This window comes from Gopherus evgoodei, chromosome 14, assembly GCF_007399415.2.
Source record: "Gopherus evgoodei ecotype Sinaloan lineage chromosome 14, rGopEvg1_v1.p, whole genome shotgun sequence".
Classification (NCBI taxonomy): Eukaryota; Metazoa; Chordata; order Testudines; family Testudinidae; genus Gopherus; species Gopherus evgoodei.
In genome coordinates, this window is record NC_044335.1 from 1,283,754 (window position 1) to 1,301,985 (window position 18,232).

At 52.6% G+C, this 18,232-nt stretch overlaps 1 protein-coding gene across 1 annotated transcript; it reads left to right on the forward strand.

Moving 5' to 3' along the window:
* Positions 1-9,197: 9,197 nt before the first annotated feature.
* On the forward strand, positions 9,198-12,373 carry WFDC3 (WAP four-disulfide core domain 3). The gene is made up of 3 exons (XM_030532876.1): positions 9,198-9,342; positions 11,647-11,781; positions 12,070-12,373. The coding sequence occupies exons 1-3, from the start codon at positions 9,270-9,272 to the stop codon at positions 12,093-12,095; spliced, it is 234 nt and encodes a 77-aa protein (XP_030388736.1). The 5' UTR covers positions 9,198-9,269; the 3' UTR covers positions 12,096-12,373.
* Positions 12,374-18,232: the final 5,859 nt, after the last annotated feature.

Consider the following 18,232-nt stretch of genomic DNA (forward strand, 5'->3'; position numbering starts at 1 on the left):
CTGAAAGTCAAGCAAACCTTCAAAGTGCACCCCAAGATAAAGGTCTCTTGACCATTGTGTTTCTCTTCCTGACAGTTTACATTCAGTATAGACTGGTGGTGGGAGGTTCATTGTGTATGAGACATTACTCCTTAATGTGAACAGAGAGATGAATAAACATGCCTTGTCTGACAGAAAACCTGTTTTTCACCTCTGCTGGTGGGCAACCATCATACACAGGCTTCAGTGTACTGTAGATTCGTAACTCCCTAGTATCTGTACATACATTTCACAATGATACTGGTGACTAACATGACACTGGCTTTCATTTGAGACCTCACATGGCATTCTTTGGTGAACCAAAGTGTACCTACCAGAATCAAGAGATTTCTGCCACCTTTCCCTCCCCACATCCTTTGGCCACTTGGCATTGAGAGGTTCTTGAGTCACAGTCTGCTTAGCGTCACAGGGTTTCCCGAACACGTCAAACGTTCTCTACTCATTACACTAGCTTTCCATAGGCTACTGAGTGAAATCCAAGGTCTTGGGTTTTTACGGTACAAAATAGCGTGAACCTAAGACACCTAAACAATTGCCAAAAGCGCTGGGATGAGGCCTGGAGTTGACGCCTCTGCTCCTCAGGTACAATGAAGCTGTCCACTACAAGGGTAAAGCAGATGTGTACAGGAGACAGAGCTTTTCTCAGGGGCCAGTCCATGACTGGAATGAAGACCTGCACGATTTAAGAACCACCTTGAAGGTCACCATTTTCTATTTCAACTACAAAACTTGCCTGTTTGATCTGCCTTCAGTAATAAAAACACAGAGCACAGCAGATAGAAAATAAATAATAACAAAAAATTAAAATAACCCTCCCCCATACACAACATCCTCGTGGGAGAGGAAAGGTGAAACAGAGCAAGGACCATATTGTGAGATACTAGTCGTGTTACTTACTGCACCTCTGGAAGGTGCTCAGATACCACAGAGATGGGTGCAGTATAAGAACCAAAACAGAGCGGAACAGAATGAATGAGATACCATATGTACAGATACCTACAGACTATCCAAGGTAAGGGGCACTGCCCATAACCTATAGACAGGTTGCTGCAGTATAAAGAAAATGTGAAGGGTGGATTGGGAGCAGCCATATGTGACTGAGGAATATTTGGGTCTCTGATTCTCCTGTTTTCTCTCTGATTTTCAGGGATTCCTGGCACAGCTTCTCCTCTCCCTGGTGATGACCTAGGAAAACACATATCAGAGAAAGATGAGCTGAAGGAAAAACTTGTGTTGGGGGTAACAAAACCGGTGTCTGGAGCAGAACCTGAGTTTAATGGAAAACCCGTGTCTGGTGCAGAACCTGTATCCAGTGAAAACCCTGTGTCTGTTGTAAAACCTAGATCCAGTGGAGAACCTGAATCTGATGAAAGACCCGTGTATGGTGGGAGAGATGATGATGATTCTGACCTGCAGGATGGTGACTTTGCCTGGGCTGATGACTTTGATGGGAGAGATGATGATTCTAATGTGAGGGATACTCGCTCTTATGTGGATGATGACTTTGACGAGGGAGATGTTGATTCTTACCTGCAGGATGGTGGCGCTGATGGGGCTGGTGACTTTGACGAGGGAGATGTTGATTCTTACCTGCAGGATGGTGGCGCTGATGGGGCTGGTGACTTTGACGAGGGAGATGTAGATTCTTACCTGCAGGATGGTGGTGCTGATGGGGCTGGTGACTTTGACGAGGGAGATGTAGATTCTTACCTGCAGGATGGTGGATCTGATGGGGTTGGTGACTTTGACATGGGAGATGTTGATTCTCACCTGCAGGATGGTGGATCTGATGGGGCTGGTGACTTTGATGAGGGAGATGTCGATTCTTACCTACAGGATGGTGGATCTGATGGGGCTGGTGACTTTGACGAGGGTGATGTCAATTCTTACCTGCGGGATGGTGGCGCTGATGGGGCTGGTGACTTTGACGAGGGAGATGTTGATTCTTACCTGCAAGATGGTGGCGCTGATGGGGCTGGTGACTTTGACGAGGGAGATGTTGATTCTTACCTGCAAGATGGTGGCGCTGATGGGGCTGGTGACTTTGACGAGGGAGATGTTGATTCTTACCTGCAGGATGGTGGTGCTGATGGGGCTGGTGACTTTGACGAGGGAGATGTTGATTCTTACCTGCAAGATGGTGGCGCTGATGGGGCTGGTGACTTTGACGAGGGAGATGTTGATTCTTACCTGCAGGATGGTGGCTCTAATGGGGCTGATGACTTTGGTGAGGCTGATGATGGGTTTGAGGGAGCAGAGTATTGAGGGGAGTTTCCTCAGACTTTACTGACCCGGATATGGAAACCTTCTGATATCAGATCAGCCGGCAAATACATTCCTGGCAACCAGAGCCTCTCTTTTCTGCCTGACTTTTTCCAGCTCTCCCTTCTCTTTTACTAGTGATTGCCTGGGAACATGCTGCCTCATTGAATGAGAAGGTTACTGATAAGGGATCACTCTCTCTGGGTGAAGGAAATCAACATTCAGGGATCTTTGGTCCCTGGCCTGAGTATGGTGCAAGGGGATATTGGGGTTCTCTCTCTGGGCTCTTACTCTAGGCTCATCACCCTAGTGTCTGAGCACTTTGATTCAGCTTTCAGGTCATTTTTTCTTGAGATATATTTTCTTTCTTATTAAATCTTTCCTGATGGGTTAGACAGCCCCTGGCATTGGTGTTCTCCACTCCTAACAGTGTCCAGGTTCAGGACAGTTCTTCTCGGGTGCCTGTCCCATCACATGGTGCACCAAGAGCCATTCCCTCTGGACACCTTCAGGCTGGGCCTGGGGCCAGTATCTTCACCTGGGAGCTGAAATTCCAAGCTGAAGGAAAACTCATTTACTCACAAATTCTTCTTCTGATGTGGCTCTCCCTGCCCCAAGGTCAGCCAGACCTTCTGGCAAAAAGTAATCATAGCCGTGGTTTGGTATCTTATACATCCTCTGCTGGGTCCCCATGGAGTGAATGGTCTGAATGAACTAACTGGCATTTTCGATCTCTAACTACTGTGACTCTCTTCTCTAATGGATTGTATTTACTGAGGGACAACATATCCTACATTCTCAATTACTGAGGGACAGTATACACTCATTGCTATATTTGCTTTCCACAGACTACTTTTAGTATAACCTTTTATGAGGGATGTACCTGAATATTTGGCTGCTAATATCTAAACTGTACTGTTAAATTTATTAACCCTAATCTGGGATATTGAAGATTATGTACTATAGGTATTTTATGACTTTTAAACCAAACTTCCTACTTTTGCATAATTTAAGCCTCATACCCAGATGTACAGACACTCTTTCCTTAAGCTGTGTATTAGAGAATTTTAACAGTAGCGTTAATAAACATTTTAAAATCTGATACATCCTCTGCTGGGCTGGTGCCCCATGGAGTGAATGGGCTGAATGAGCTAATGGGCATTTTCCATCCCTACCTGCTGTGACTCTCTATGTTCTCAGTAAAGGCATCACTTTATTAGCACTCATGCCAAAGGATCTTCAGCAGTCCCCGGACACTGGTTATGTCGCACAACCCCATTAGATGGCGGTGTTAGGCCACGCTCACTCGGCAGTATCCTCCCCAATGGAAGCTCCCAGGTAAAGCCCAGACGTGTAGAGCTATGCTTTAACATGGTTTCCCACATTGTCTAGTGAACTGGGTTTAACCAATGCAGCCTGAAGAAGTCAGAATTTATGGAGCAGCGGCAGTCACAAGATTTTCTGGACAAATTGCTGGGTTCTGTTTTGGACAAATTCTGCTAGTTTTAATCTGTATTAACAAGCGTCAGCACCATCTGTGGAGGTCGGAATCAGCACCAGGTGCCACAGAGTCCCCCTGAGATGCCTTGATAAGTCTGGAAGATCTAGGGAATTCCACTGAGCATTGGCCTGCTGCCAACTCACTCCACTAGCTCTTAACACTCATTTCCGTTCGAAGCTGCTCTCCAGGATGTAGGCCCAGAAGATGGTCTTTTGCCATAAAGCATCTTCTCTCACCCCTGCACAGCTCTGAGTATGTAACTGCTGGAGGTTTCTGGGAAGTTCCGTCCTGTGCTGCCCCTCAGTGTGGGAGCACGTGTTGCTCTGCAGCTCATAAGCTTTAGAAGCTGGGTTTTAAATCCATTTGGGCAGCTTGGACAGGCCTCTGCGGCTCCATTCTCCTGGGGACAGTGCAGACTTGAGGTAACGTGTTGGAACCCATACGTATGACTCAGTTACCCAGCTGTGCACATCAAAACTGAGCTCCCCATTCCTGGAAGGCTCCTGAGAAAGGATTGTGGAGGGAGCAAACAGGCAGTTCACACCTGGCACCTGAATCCAGGGTTAACAGTGTGTGAATAAGTCATGTCTTTACTAAACATGCAGAAAGAGAGCCAGGATGGCCTCGTGGATGAAACCCAGGATTGGGTCTGGGTATATTCCTTCTGTGCTCTGCCATGTTTGGAACCTCAGCTCTGCCATGTGTAACTGTTTGGCTTGGGGAAGACATTGTATATCTGTGTGTAGCTTTCCCCAGGTGTGGGATGGAATGGGGGGACCTACCTCATGGGGCCTGTGGGGACTCACCAGTTCAGTCCGGTACAGCACTTAGTAAATGTGTAACTGTAACTATTAGAATGTAGGGGAAGAAATTGTGTCTAGAGCTGTAGGGGCTGATTCTCCACGTCACCAGCCCAGTGCTGGGCGCAGTCGTAGGCTGCCTGATTTCCATGAACAAGTGTTGAGGACACACCTTCAAGCTGTGTATTTGGCCAACTGGGTGTTCAAACGGCCACCCATGCAGGGCTGATCCACACGTTGCATGGACAGGCATCTTAATGGTGCCTGCAGATTAGAGACACAATTATGCTTTGTAAAAACCCTTCTTGTTTTCACTGTTCTCTTCCTTGGAGTAAAAAGTCCCCTTCCCATAACACTGTTGTTAACGGAGCTGTGTGTTTCCCTCTGCTGCTTTGCCCCCCATTCTGCGTGTAGCTGGTGCCCGAGCCACCTTCATATCTGGTTGAGGCAGCGTGTTCCCTGCCACGTGACGTGCACTGGGAGTTGGCTTGGTCTCTTTCTTTTAGGAATGAAAGCCTCTCTTCAATAAATGTGGATAATAAAAATAACCTCTGCCGCGATATCGCAGTGAACTTCTGTCTGTGGTTTCATAAGTCTCTGTGTCCCTGGCCTGTGCTCTCCCCTTCCCCTGCCAAACAGGACTCATAGACTCATAGACTCCAGGACTGGAAGGGACCTCGAGAGGTCATCGAGTCCAGTCCCCTGCCCTCATGGCAGGACCAAATATTGTCTAGACCATCCCTAATTGACATTTATCTAACCTACTCTTAAATATCTCCAGAGATGGAGATTCCACAACTTCCCTAGGCAATCTATTCCAGTGTTTAACTACCCTGACAGTTAGGAACTCTTTCCTAATGTCCAACCTAAATCTCCCTTGCTGCAGTTTAAGCCCATTGCTTCTTGTTCTATCATTGGAGGCTAAGGTGATCAAGTTTTCTCCCTCCTCCTGATGACACCCTTTTAGATACCTGAAAACTGCTATCATGTCCCCTCTCAGTCTTCTCTTTTCCAAACTAAACAAACCCAATTCCTTCAGCCTTCCTTCATAGGTCATGTTCTCAAGACCTTTAATCATTCTTGTTGCTCTTCTCTGGACCCTCTCCAATTTCTCCACATCTTTCTTGAAATGTGGTGCCCAGAACTGGACACAATACTCCAGCTGAGGCCTGACCAGCGCAGAGTAAAGCGGAAGAATGACTTCTCGTGTCTTGTTTACAACACACCTGTTAATGCATCCCAGAATCATGTTTGTTTTTTTTTTGCAACAGTATCACACTGTTGACTCATATTAAGCTTGTGGTTCACTATGGCCCCTAGATCTCTTTCTGCCATACTCTTTCCTAGACAGTCTCTTCCCATTCTGTATGTGTGAAACTGATTGTTCCTTCCTAGGTTCCCAGGAACTTCTCTTCTCTGTTGGGCCTAATTTCAGGGTACCATGAGACGCCCTTTCCGCTAGTCCCTCAGTTAGTGGCCAGGAACACAGACAGTGCTGATTCTGCACACGCTCAGTTGCTTAACTTCAATGGGACGACTCACGGAACAAAATAAAGACGGGAATGTTGGGAGGTCCAGGGCTTCCCCAGACGCAGCTGCTTCACCAGGAGCCTCAGACAGAGCAGGCAGTGGGACACATTCCCAAAGCTGCTTGTACACAAATATGCGAGTACACTTGGGAGCCCAATTCACGTGACTGTACGTGCAAATGTGTGACTTGCACTAGACAGCCAAGTGTGCAGCTGCACAGGCCAAATTAGGCACAAAAGCTGTGTAATTGTGAAAACATGGGCACTAGTGTAAAGATTGCTCTGCTCCATGTCGCTGCTCCCAGAGCACCTCATGCTTATCCCAGATCTTGTCTGTGATTACTGGGAAAAGGTTTCCCACCAGGGAAGTCAGCGTCTCTCAGTCTCTGGATTGCAGCCCTGAACTGAAGCATCTGCCTTGGATCCGGCCTGACAGACCCACGAGGGGTGGGGTGGGTTCAGCACAGGCTGGGAGAGGCCTGACCTGGAGAATGGAAGCAGACACCGTGGTGCAGGGATGTCAGGAAATGAGGAAAAGAAGGAATCCCAGGAAACCACGACCTGCTCTCCTGGCAACACCACCAGGGATGGGAGAGTCCCTTGGGGTCGGCGCTTTGTTTTCGGATTGATCCGATCTTGGCAATTATCCTGTGCGGTTCTGTGGGGCTGAGGCAGCTCATCCCCTGAGGAGTCCAGGTCCCAGCAGACGGGAGTTAGGGAGACCCTGGGAAATAGGACGAAGCCATCAGAGCCCTGGTCCCATATCGTTACTCCACGAACCCCCCGGGGCTCCCTGTGCTCAGCCACACTGTGACTGTAGGGTCTGGTGGAAACCTCCGCTGGAGTCACACAAGTGCGAAACCTGGGGAACATCTGGTTCAGCCCCACAGACCCTCAGCTATAGAGCCCCCTTCTCTGCCCCAGGGAATGAGAGGGATCCCAACCAGGAGAGCATTGTCCTTTCTCTGCTACAGCCAGGACCCTGAGCCCCTGGGGGAGTCAAATCATCCAGGATGGATTTATGGGCCTGGGTCCGGACTCTTTGCTGTGACCCCAATTTCTTCTGCTGCTCAGCTATCGGCACATACTGCCCCTCCCCCAGTTGCTCTTCTCTCAGGCCGTGGGGGCAAAGGTCCCACTGAGGTGTGGGGCACTACAAGGCCAGGCTCAGCTCCAGAGATTTTCATGTGCTGGTCTTCTTACTGCAGAACTTTTCTCCTTCACCACAAGAATTGTCCCCGCTGCACAATTCCTCGCAGAGCCCAGGATCAAGGGGCTGAGAGACACCTGCCCTGACATCTTCCCAAACTGTCGCGCAGGACTAGGGCCAGCCCAGCCCCCAGCCCTGAGCCTCACTGTGCCCGCCGCACTTCCTGAGACATTCTGCTTGAGTCTCAAAGTTGTTCTCTTCCCATCACAACCTCCGTAGGTGAATTTCTCACACTTCTTGGCCTGCCAGTCATGGAACCAGTGAGGGATCATGGCATAACAGGCCCCGGGGTCAGCAGGGAGTCTACAAAGGTCTGAGGGGCAGAGCAGAGAGAGAAGTGTCTGAAAGGCAGAGCAAAGCCAGTCGGAGCTGGGAAGCAGAAAATGAGGGTTTCTCCTCCGTCCCCTGGTCCCTTCTCCTCCACTGCCTGCTGCCTGCACTTACCCCAGCTGCAGGCAGCAGCTGGGCCTAGAGGGCCAGGAGCCCCAGGAGGAAGAAGGTGGTCCCTGACTTCATGGTGCTGCCGGGAGCTGGGTCCAGTGCCCTGCGCTAAGCCAGGCTGGGATTTAAACCCGGTGGGTCCAGGTTGGAAGGGTGGGAGGAGGCCGCAGTGATCTATCGGCTCCTGCCACGCTCCAGCTCCCAGCACGCACTGTCTGACAATAAATCAGTCCCCCCAGACGGAATGAGGAAACAAGCCGGATCCCAGGGTCTGGGAAACCCCCTCGAAGGAACCTGGAGAAACAGGAAGGTCCAGAGCGCCCTGTGGGGAGACAGCCTTGTGCAAAGTGAGGCTGATGGGGTGGTGAGCTGGGCAGCCCAGCATTCATGTGAACAGGGCACGGAGATGGGGCACGTTGTGCAGTGGGGCTGAGAAGGCCAAGAGGATTCTGGGTAGCAGGTGACACAGTGTACCGAAGGTGTGGTGACATGGAACAGGCTCGTCTGCCCGGCTGGTACCAGGGCGTCACACGCCCTGCGCTGCTCAGCCATGCTGGAATCTCCTCAGTGCACTGCTGCTGCCTGTGCCAAAGCAAACATCCTCCACACCTGGCATATTGTATGCCACACCAGGCATGGTACTGAAACCCTGCCCAAGGCCAGGGACAGGCTCCTCCTGGATGCCTACATGCAGCTCCGGCCTTGTCAGCTCCCTAGGGATGCACAAATTCTGGAGAAGGTGCAGAGAAGAGCAGTTGCCGAGGGTCTCAGCTAGAGATCTGAACCCTTGGCAGCATGGGGACCAGCAGCTAAGGAGAGGTGATGGCCTCAATGAGGATCTGTCAGGCTGAAGCAGTAGCCAGGGGTCACATGGGCTCTGCTGGGAATGGAATCCACTTCAGGCCTTTGCTTAGAGCCAATCCTGTCTGGGGAATCAGCGAGGAATGGGCTATGACCTGGCTCGCACCCTGTGTCTGGAGTAAAGGATGACTCGCACTCCTCCATGGGCCAGGTTGTCTCCAGATCTAGGATCGGAAAGGAATTACAAGTACACACACACACACACATGCCAGTGCATACAAATAGACACTCCCCCCCACCAATGTGCACATAGACACGCACACGTGTTCACCAGAGTTTCTCCTTGTCTTGGGCACTGAGCATAGACAGTCCCCTGGGATAGGGTGGGCATGTTCTCCCATCAGTCCCTGGATCTGACAGGATTTTGGAGCCTGGGCCTCCCCGTTTCTCCAGGTTCCTTTGGGGGTGTTTCTCAAACCACAAGATCTGGGTTGTTTCCTCGTTCCATGCAGGGACACTTACAGGTGGGACTGGTTTATTGTGAAATGCAGTGAGTTGGGTGCGGTGCCAGAGAAGGAGCCAAAAGGTCACCATGAACCAGCTCCCCTCTCAGCCGCAGCAGGGACAGGGTTTAAATCCCAGCCCTGCTCAGCACTGGGCACTCAGACCGAGTTCCCCACAGCACCATGAAGTCAGGGGCCATCTTCCTCCTCCTGGGGCTCCTGGCCCTCTGGGCTGAGCTGCCGCCTGCATCTGGAGGTGAGTGCGGGCAGCAGGCAGAGAAGGGAGCAGAGCATGGAGGGGAGACCTGGCATGGAGGGGCAGGGGCAGTGGGTGCTTGGAAATACCTGACACCTTAGTTGGTTTGTCTCATCAGTGGCCTGACGCAGGGACCAGTAGAAACATCTCTGTTGTCAGAGCCACTGGCACAGGGATGGGACTGACCAGAGCAAAGACAGGGTGAGGGGATGAGATTCCCTCGGAGCAGCAGACAGGATTACAGACTAGCTGGACTGGCCACACACCGCGAGTTCCCGAGATGCTGAGTGACAGGCAGTGAGCGGGGGCAGCTGTCCCAGACTCAGGCCGAGGGGTCAGAGTGGTCCTAGCTCTCAGCTCAGTGTAGGGGGCTCAGCTGCTGCAGGGATGAGCACAGAGAAAACAGCTACAGAGAGAGATGGTGACACAGATGTTAGATTAGAAGACTCCCATGATGAATGCTCTTGATAAATTGGAGAGACTTTATGAAATTCAGTAAAGGAAGGTGCAAAGTTCTGCACTGGGGAAACACACACATAGCATGGGGGGAATAACTGGCTAGGCAACAGTATGCAGAAAGGGTCGGGGGCCACAGTCAATCACAAATTGAATATGAGTTAACAAGGTGATACTACTGAAAAAATGGTACAAATCATTCTGGGTTGTATTAACAGGCGTGTCGTATGTAAGACACGGGAGGTCATTGTCCCACTCTGCTCAGCACTGGGGAGGGCTCAGCTGGATACTGTGTCCTCTTCTGGGTGCTGCACTTTTGGAAAGATGTGGAGAAATTGGAGAGTCCAGAGGAGAGCAATGAAAATAAGAGGTTTAGAAAACCTGACCTATGAACAGTGGCAGATTATCCACTGAGCCAATGGGGCCTGTGCCCAGAGGTCCTGGGCAATTGAGGGGCCCTGGAAAAATGGGAGGCCCCACCCCCCAACCCACTTCGCCTGCCCGGTGCTTCTCCTGGGAAACGGGGTCGGGGCATGGGCCCCCATGCCCCAACCCCATTTCCCTGGCAGGTGCATAGGGATGGGGGGCAAGGAGGACTACAGGCAGAATGGGTGGGGAGGGGTCCCCACTTGCTCTGGTCCAGGTCCCCACAAAACCCTAACCTGCCTCTGAGGAAAGGTTGAAAGAACTGGGCATCTTTCATCTAGACATGAGAAGACAGAGAGTGGAATCAGAAGCCCTCAGATCTGTAAAAGGTTGTTGTAGAGAGCGGGATCAGCTGCTCGCCAAGGGGAAGAGAAGGAGGAACCAGCTTAGCTATTAGGACAAGATTTCATATCTCAGACTAGTTAAGCTCTGGAACAGGTGACCAAGGGGGATTGTGAAAGCTGCATCACGGCGGGTTTAAGAGCAGATTGGACAAACACCTGTCAGGGCTGGGGTGGGTGTATTGGGTCCTGCCTCACCACAGGGGATGGACTGGATGACCTTCCAGGCCTACAAGACTCTATGATCCTGCTCTGTCCCCACGCTCCCAGGCCCTACGGTGGCTCATCTTCTGGGAAGTGCCTGGCTCAGACGCAGGGGACTGGGTAGTCCAACCCATTTCTGGCCAACACGGGCCACCCACAAGCCCTGGCCCTGGCTGGGCTGCACCCTGGGCTCCAGATGTCGCAGGGGACCTCTGTTGACAGCTCTGATCTGCAGGGATCATTAGCGTGAACCGGTCCTGTGACTGGCTGCTCCCTCAGGCCCCGCACCCCGGCTGAGAGGTAGCTCTGTGTCTCTGTGCTGTCAGCAGTGGCCCTTTGGCTCAGGTTGAGACGGGCCATCCCGCTGGGAACACAAAGTCTCTTCCAGCCAGGGCCCCCTCTTGGGCGCTGGTTTTCCAGGCCCTGGCTGGCAGCGCAGTCTTGGGAAGCAGGGGCCACACAGACGTTTGCCCCATTGGACTCCTGGGAGGAATTTGTTTTCCTGCTTTTAAAAAGCAGTGAGTTTTTTGGGTCCCACGTCACTACAAGTGGCTGAGGCGACGCTTCCTGGCGCGGGGAGGCAGTGGAGAAGTGCTGGCATTGCCACAGCGATGGTCACTCACTGGTGCTGACAAGCAGCCGGGGGGTTAAGCTGCCCTCCCTCACCTGGCCAGGCCCCTCTCCCCCCAGCGGCTCTGAGGGGGAGCAGAGGGATGAGCGGTGCCCAGGGCTCCCTGGCTGGGGTCTCTCTTCAGTCCTGCTCTGGTCCGTTTCCCTCGGCTCCCCCCTCATTCCCACAGCGAGCCGGGAGCCTTTAGCTGGGGCAGCTGAGCGTCAGGCGGGTGTCTCATGGCCACATGATCCTTCTGTGTCCCAGGGAGCCATGGGAGCTGCCCGGAGCCGCTCGGCTTTGGGCACTGCGCGGAGTTATGCGGCATTGACGGTTCCTGTCCTGAAGGAGAAAAGTGCTGCAGTAACGGGTGTGGCCACGAGTGCATGAGAGTGTCTGGAGGTGAGTTTAACGCCTGGCTCTGCAGTGAGCCTTGGCTGCCAGGGCCGGGGGTGGGTGGGGGGGATGTGCCCATATCTGAGCAGGTGGGAGGAATCGGGGGTACACAGTGAAGGGCCAGGACCCCAGCCCCATTAGCCAGCCCCTACCCCCTGGGCTTGGAGTTCCACACTCACGTGCCTCCCCTGGAGTCACTCTGGTTTACATGTACCCCAGTCATGGCGCTGGCCTGGGCGTGTGGGGAGCAGTGATATGGAAGCAGGGCTCTGACAGCTTCATGTTACTTCCCAGGGTCTCCCAAACGCCCATCTGCCTGAACCCAGGCGCCAGAGGGGACATGCTGCCTCCGTCCCTGTGACCTACACAAGACAATCGCCGAGAACGGATCAGCCTGCAAAGGCCCCACTTCCAGGGACCTCCCTCTGCTCCCCTCCCTCTGCCCAGCCCCTTTGGCTGCTCCAGCTGCCCTTGGACTCCATGTGCCACATGATGTCACTGGTGCCTCCTGCACAGAGGCTGGGTAGGTGTGGCGGGGGAGCGAGAGTGTGCCCAGCCGCTGTCCAGCAGCACCCCGTGAAGGGCTTAGTAAAGCCTGTTCCTGCATAACAAACTGTGTGTGCAAGTGCTTCGACCGTGTGGCTGCCAGGACAGGCTGGCTGGGGTGGCCAGGGACTAACCACTGCAGCAGCCCAGCCCCTGGATTCAGTCACTGCAAGCTCTCAAATTGCTCCAGGCCCAAATCCCCCATAGCCAGAACCCCACAGAGCATCTGGGCAGGGCCACTGAGGGGCTCTCCAAGGAGCTGCAGGGATCAGGCCCCCCCGTAGCTTGCTGCTCTGCTGCCAGGACCTTCACCCTTCTGCTCACCCTGTTTATGTCTTCAGCTCTGCCCCTGGCTCTGCCCTGAGGCCAATGGGGCTCGCACCGCGTGCCCCAAGCTGGGGGGCAGACACTAGCAGAGCCGGCCATGTCCCTGGCGGCACTGGGCAGAGTGGCCTGACTCCCGCCCCCCCCCCCCCCATACACTGTGCAGATCCTGGCACTGGGTCCGGCTGGGTAACAGGCAAAGGTTTGGGGTGAGCCAGGGGGATTTTCCCAGCCTGCCCTTCCCCAGTCACTCTGCTGTGAGACAGTGTCTGACAGGCTGTGAGCTGGGGGCTCTCTCCCCCGTGGGGTCTTTCTCCTCCCAAGTGGGGCCCAGGGGATCAGGCCTTTGGGGACAGGCACTTGCTCCATGTGTCTGGATCTGGGTTGAATCCCGGGTGGCGAGTGCCTCTCTGGGGAGGATGGTGGTGGTGGCCTGCTGATTGTGCAAGGTGGGTAACCCTCTTGCCCTCTCTGGCGGGTGCTGCTGACTACCCAGGAATGATTCGGGGGTAGCTGACAGCACGGTGCGTCAGCCCCAGTCCATGCTGCTGTTGGAGCTCAGAGCCAGAGCCAGACCTTTCCCAGACAGCTGAGAGGGCCCAAATGTGGGTGCAATGTTGTGCTAACGTGCACCGACTGTAGAACTTTGTGCTGATGGGCTGCTCCAGCCAGTTCCCCGTCTGCTTGCTCAGCCTGGACACCTGCACACACCCCAAACACGCCGGCTGCCCCTCTGTCCAAGGGACCACACCAGAGACGGACTCTGCCCAGCCCATGCAGCATGGCAGGGCTGGTGTGCTGTGGCCAGCATGCCCCATTGCAAGGACAGGCTGGAGGCTGGGCCAGGTGGGCACCATGCACTAGAGGAGTGATGAGTCACCGGGAGCTGGGATCTGTTTAAACAAGCAGCCTGTCCCCCATGCATTCAGCATCCCCTGTCACCAAAGCCAGAGCAGGCTCTTGTTTGGGATGCAAGGCCCAGACTGAACTGGTCTCTCTCGTCAGTTCTGACCTTACCCCGCATTTGCCTGTGGCAGGGAAGCCTGATTTGACCAGCGAGCCCTCCATGCACATGGACCAGCATGGATGGCAGCTGTGGGGCGGGTGGCTGCTAGAGATTCAGCTTGTGCTGCCGACCCTCTCTCTCCCAAGCTGGGGGAGCAGTTTGGATTCCCCCAGGCCGCACTCTGCCTTGGGGAGGGCCACAGGACTCTGGCTGGGCTGCCCTGCTGGTGCCCGCCATGGTGATCATGTGACTCCCAGGGGGCCAGCAGATCCCAGGGGTCACAGCCCCACTTTGCCTCGGAGCGTCATGCTGTCCCTTTTGTGAGAGGCCCTGGGCCTTCACTTGTCCCCAGGGCTCCGCTGGGTGCTGCCCCAACATGGGGTACCCGGCTTCAGCACCCTGTTTGTGGCCAGGGCTCTTTCCACCTCAGTAGCCCAGGACAGGTGACCTCCCTTCACCCGCCTAGTGGCAATCCCTGACCCCAAGGTACAGGGAGCAGTGCCACCTCCCCACCCAATCCTGCCCATGAGAACGAGGGGCCAAGAGATCCCAGGAAGGGACAGGGCATTCCCAGAAAGAACAGTGATTTGCCTTTCGCCCAGCAGCGGCAGCCTGGGGGTTCCGGGCCGTGGCTGAGCCCGGGGGCATGGACTGAAGTGGGCTGTGAAGGAGGCAGCGTGTGTGGCTCCAGTCTGTGAGCTCGGAGCGAATGCAACCCCAGGCTGCGTGGGACAGGGGGCCCCTTTCCCCCTTGGGACTGACTCAGCACATGCCTCACCTGCTCCCCAGCCTACCTCACAACGCACGTTGAGCTTGGTCCGCTTTGCTGCCCCTGCCCTGCTGGGGCGGGAGGTTGAGCTGGGGCAAACTGCACTAGGGTTGCTTGGCATTTATCCCTGATCCCCCTTAGTCATGAGTCCTCCAAGCAGGAGGGGGCCTCAGCCCTGCCGCCCCCCAGCAGCCATGTGGGGCTGAGGCTGCAAGCCTCCAGTGGGTTTGCTGAGGGATATCCTGTTACCAATGCACTATTGTTCTAGGGGACAAAACGTGCCAGGTCATCATGGCCTGATTCTCACCCCTCTGCCGACTCTGCAGGCTGCCCAGGGCACTTGCCCTCGCCTGGCTTCCACCCTGGGGATGATCCCAAAGGAGACCCTGACCACCTTGAGTGGGACAGGGGAGAAGGAGAGGGGCCAGATCCCACATACATCCCATACATTGCTCAGATCCTCCCACCTGGCTGCCCCCCTGGACACGAGGCTTCGTGTGTCCTACATGGTCATTGTGTTGGTGACAAATGCCAGGTGGAGCAAGAACAAAGAGCACTTAAATCACAGTGAGCTGGGAGCAAACCCTGCCACCGCCGTGCTGGGCTCCAGGATGGATGTGGGGGTGGCTGGAGTATGGCGTTATCGTAACATTTCTTCCCAGATCTGGACCTTAGCGTCCAAAATATGGGGGTTAGCATGAAAACCTCCAAGCTTAGTTACCAGCTTGGACCTGGTATCGCTGCCACCAGCTAGGAATTATACAGTGCCTAGCTCTCTGTGGTCTCCCCAAAACCGTCCCTGGGGGACCCCCAGACTCAGATGCCTTGAGTCTTACAACAAAGGGAAATAACCCCCTCCCCTTGTTTCCTTGTTACTTCCTCCCGGGCTCCCCTTCCTGGACGACCCTAGGAGATTCCCTGCTTCCAGTCCTGGAAACACAAGTACCGAGAGATCTAATCTCTCTTCCCCCTCACCCAGAGGGTATGCAAAGTCAGGCTTAGTAAATCTAACACAAAGATTTTTCCCCCTGACTTCTTCCTCCCACCAGTTCCCTGGTGAGCTGCAGACTCAATTCCCTGGAGTCCCCACTAAAGAAAAACTCCAACAGGTCTTAAAAAGAAAGCTTTATATAAAAAAGAAAGAAAAAGATATTAAACATAATCTCTGTATTAAGGTGACAATATACAGGGTCAATTGCTTAAGAAAAAAAGTGAATAAACAGCCTTATCCAAAAAGAATACAATTTAAAACATTCCAGCAACTACACACATGTAAATACAAAAGAAAACAATATAAACCTATTGTCTTACTATCCTTGTACTTACAACGTGGAAACAGAAGATTAGAAAGCCAGGAGATAGAAAAATCACTCTCAGAGCCGAGAGGGTCAGACCCAAGACAAAGAACAAAGAACTCTGTGCAGGGGTCTGTTTTGGGACCGGTTCTGTTCAATATCTTCATCAACGATTTAGATGTTGGCATAGAAAGTACGCTTATTAAGTTTGCGGACGATACCAAACTGGGAGGGATAGCAACTGCTCTGGAGGACAGGGTTAAAATTCAAAATGATCTGGACAAATTGGAGAAATGGTCTGAGGTAAACAGGATGAAGTTCAATAAAGATAAATGCAAAGTGCTCCACTTAGGAAGGAACAATCAGTTTCACACATACAGAATGGGAAGAGACTGTCTAGGAAGGAGTATGGCAGAAAGAGATCTAGGGGTCATAGTGGACCACAAGCTTAATATGAGTGAACAGTGTGATACTGTTGCAAAAAAGCAAACATGATTCTGGGATGCATTAACAGGTGTGTTGTAAACAAGACACGAGAAGTCATTCTTCCGCTTTACTCTGTGCTGGTTAGGCCTCAACTGGAGTATTGTGTCCAGTTCTGGGCACCGCATTTCAAGAAAGATGTGGAGAAATTGGAGAGGGTCCAGAGAAGAGCAACAAGAATGATTAAAGGTCTTGAGAACATGACCTATGAAGGAAGGCTGAAGGAATTGGGTTTGTTTAGTTTGGAAAAGAGAAGACTGAGAGGGGACCTGATAGCAGTTTTCAGGTATCTAAAAGGGTGTCTTCAGGAGGAGGGAGAAAACTTGTTCACCTTGGCCTCCAATGGTAGAACAAGAAGCAATGGGCTTAAACTGCAGCAAGGGAGATTTAGGTTGGACATTAGGAAAAAGTTCCTAACTGTCAGGGTAGTTAAACACTGGAATAGATTGCCTAGGGAAGTTGTGTAATCTCCATCTCTGGAGATATTTAAGAGTAGGTTAGATAAATGTCTATTAGGGATGGTCTAGACAGTATTTGGTCCTGCCATGCGGGCAGGGGACTGGACTCGATGACCTCTCGAGGTCCCTTCCAGTCCTAGAGTCTATGAGTCTATGAGAACTCACACCCAAAACTTCCCTCCGCTCAGATTTGAAAAAGTCTTGTTTCCTGATTGGTCCTCTGGTCAGGTGTTTCAGGTTACTGGTGTTACCCCTTTACAGATAAAAGAACATTAACCCTTAGGTATTTGTTTATGACAGGCGTCTCCTGTCCAGCCTGACAGACTCAGCTCAGCCTGTGGCTTCTGGCTCCATGTGCTACGGGGAGCTCATCTGCATGCCTAGGCCAAGCCTGGCTGAGATTTACACGCTGTGAGGGCAGGAGGGGCCAACCAGAGGCATGTGATGGATCTGCTAAGCAGGGGCCTACAGCTCCCATCAATTCCATACAGTAATGGAAAAGTTCTTAGTTCAGCCTTGTAGCAGTGATGGAGTAAACAGCAGGTTTAAGTTAAGTCTCTGTAGTACATCCCCCACTAGGATGGGTCATTCAGTCCTTTGTGTAGAGCTTCCATTTGTAGCAAAGTCCCTCCAGAGGTAAGACGCAGGATTGAAGACCAGATGGAGATGAGGCATCAACCTTATATAGGCACTTCCAGGTGTAAGAACACTTCTTTGTTCTTACTGTGGAAAATTACAGCAAAATGGAATCTGGAGTCACATGGGCAAGTTCCTGCACACCCTGCTGAGTCACAAGGCGTATCTGCCTCCTCTCAATGGGTCAGTTGTGTAGCTGATGGTCCTTAATGGGCCATCAAGCAGGCTGGGCAGAGCTAACACCAACTTGTCTGGATCTTTCCCAGAAACACAGCACAAATTTGAAATACAAACAGTATAGAGCCAATACTCTTAACTTCAACTACAAAATGATCATAATCATAACCAGCAACCCATAACCTGGTCTTAGACACCTTATATGACCCCTTTTACATAAGATTTGGTGCCACTACAGGACCTTGGTTGCAAACCATGTTCTATATGGTCCCAGAGTATATCAATAATGTCACACAGGCAAAACCTTCCTTTCAGCCATGCTGATAGATGAGGATCAGCCCCGCCGGGTCTCCTCGCGAGCTGTGCTGCTGTCGGAGGCGCCCCTCTGCCCTGCTCTCAGCATCACTAACCTCAGTCTCTCTGCACTGCCAGGCCAGGCCAGCCCAGTGCGGTGCCTTGCGGAGGGAGACCCATGGCTGCGCAGCACCGCACTGTGGCCCAAGGCTAGGGTGACCAGATAACCCAATTTTATAGGGACAGTCCCAATTTTGGTTTTTTTTTCTTATATAGGCTCCTATTTCTGTCCCCCCCCCATCTCGATTTTTCACTCTTGCTGTCTGGTCAACCTACCCGAGGCCAAGGGCAGTGCAACTGAGGCCATGCTTCAGGTCTCAGTGTACAGCCATTGCTTCTCTCCCATGGTCCAAAGGAAAGGGACAAAACCTGAGAGCACTGGCAGCAGAGGGGGATGGTTATCTCTACC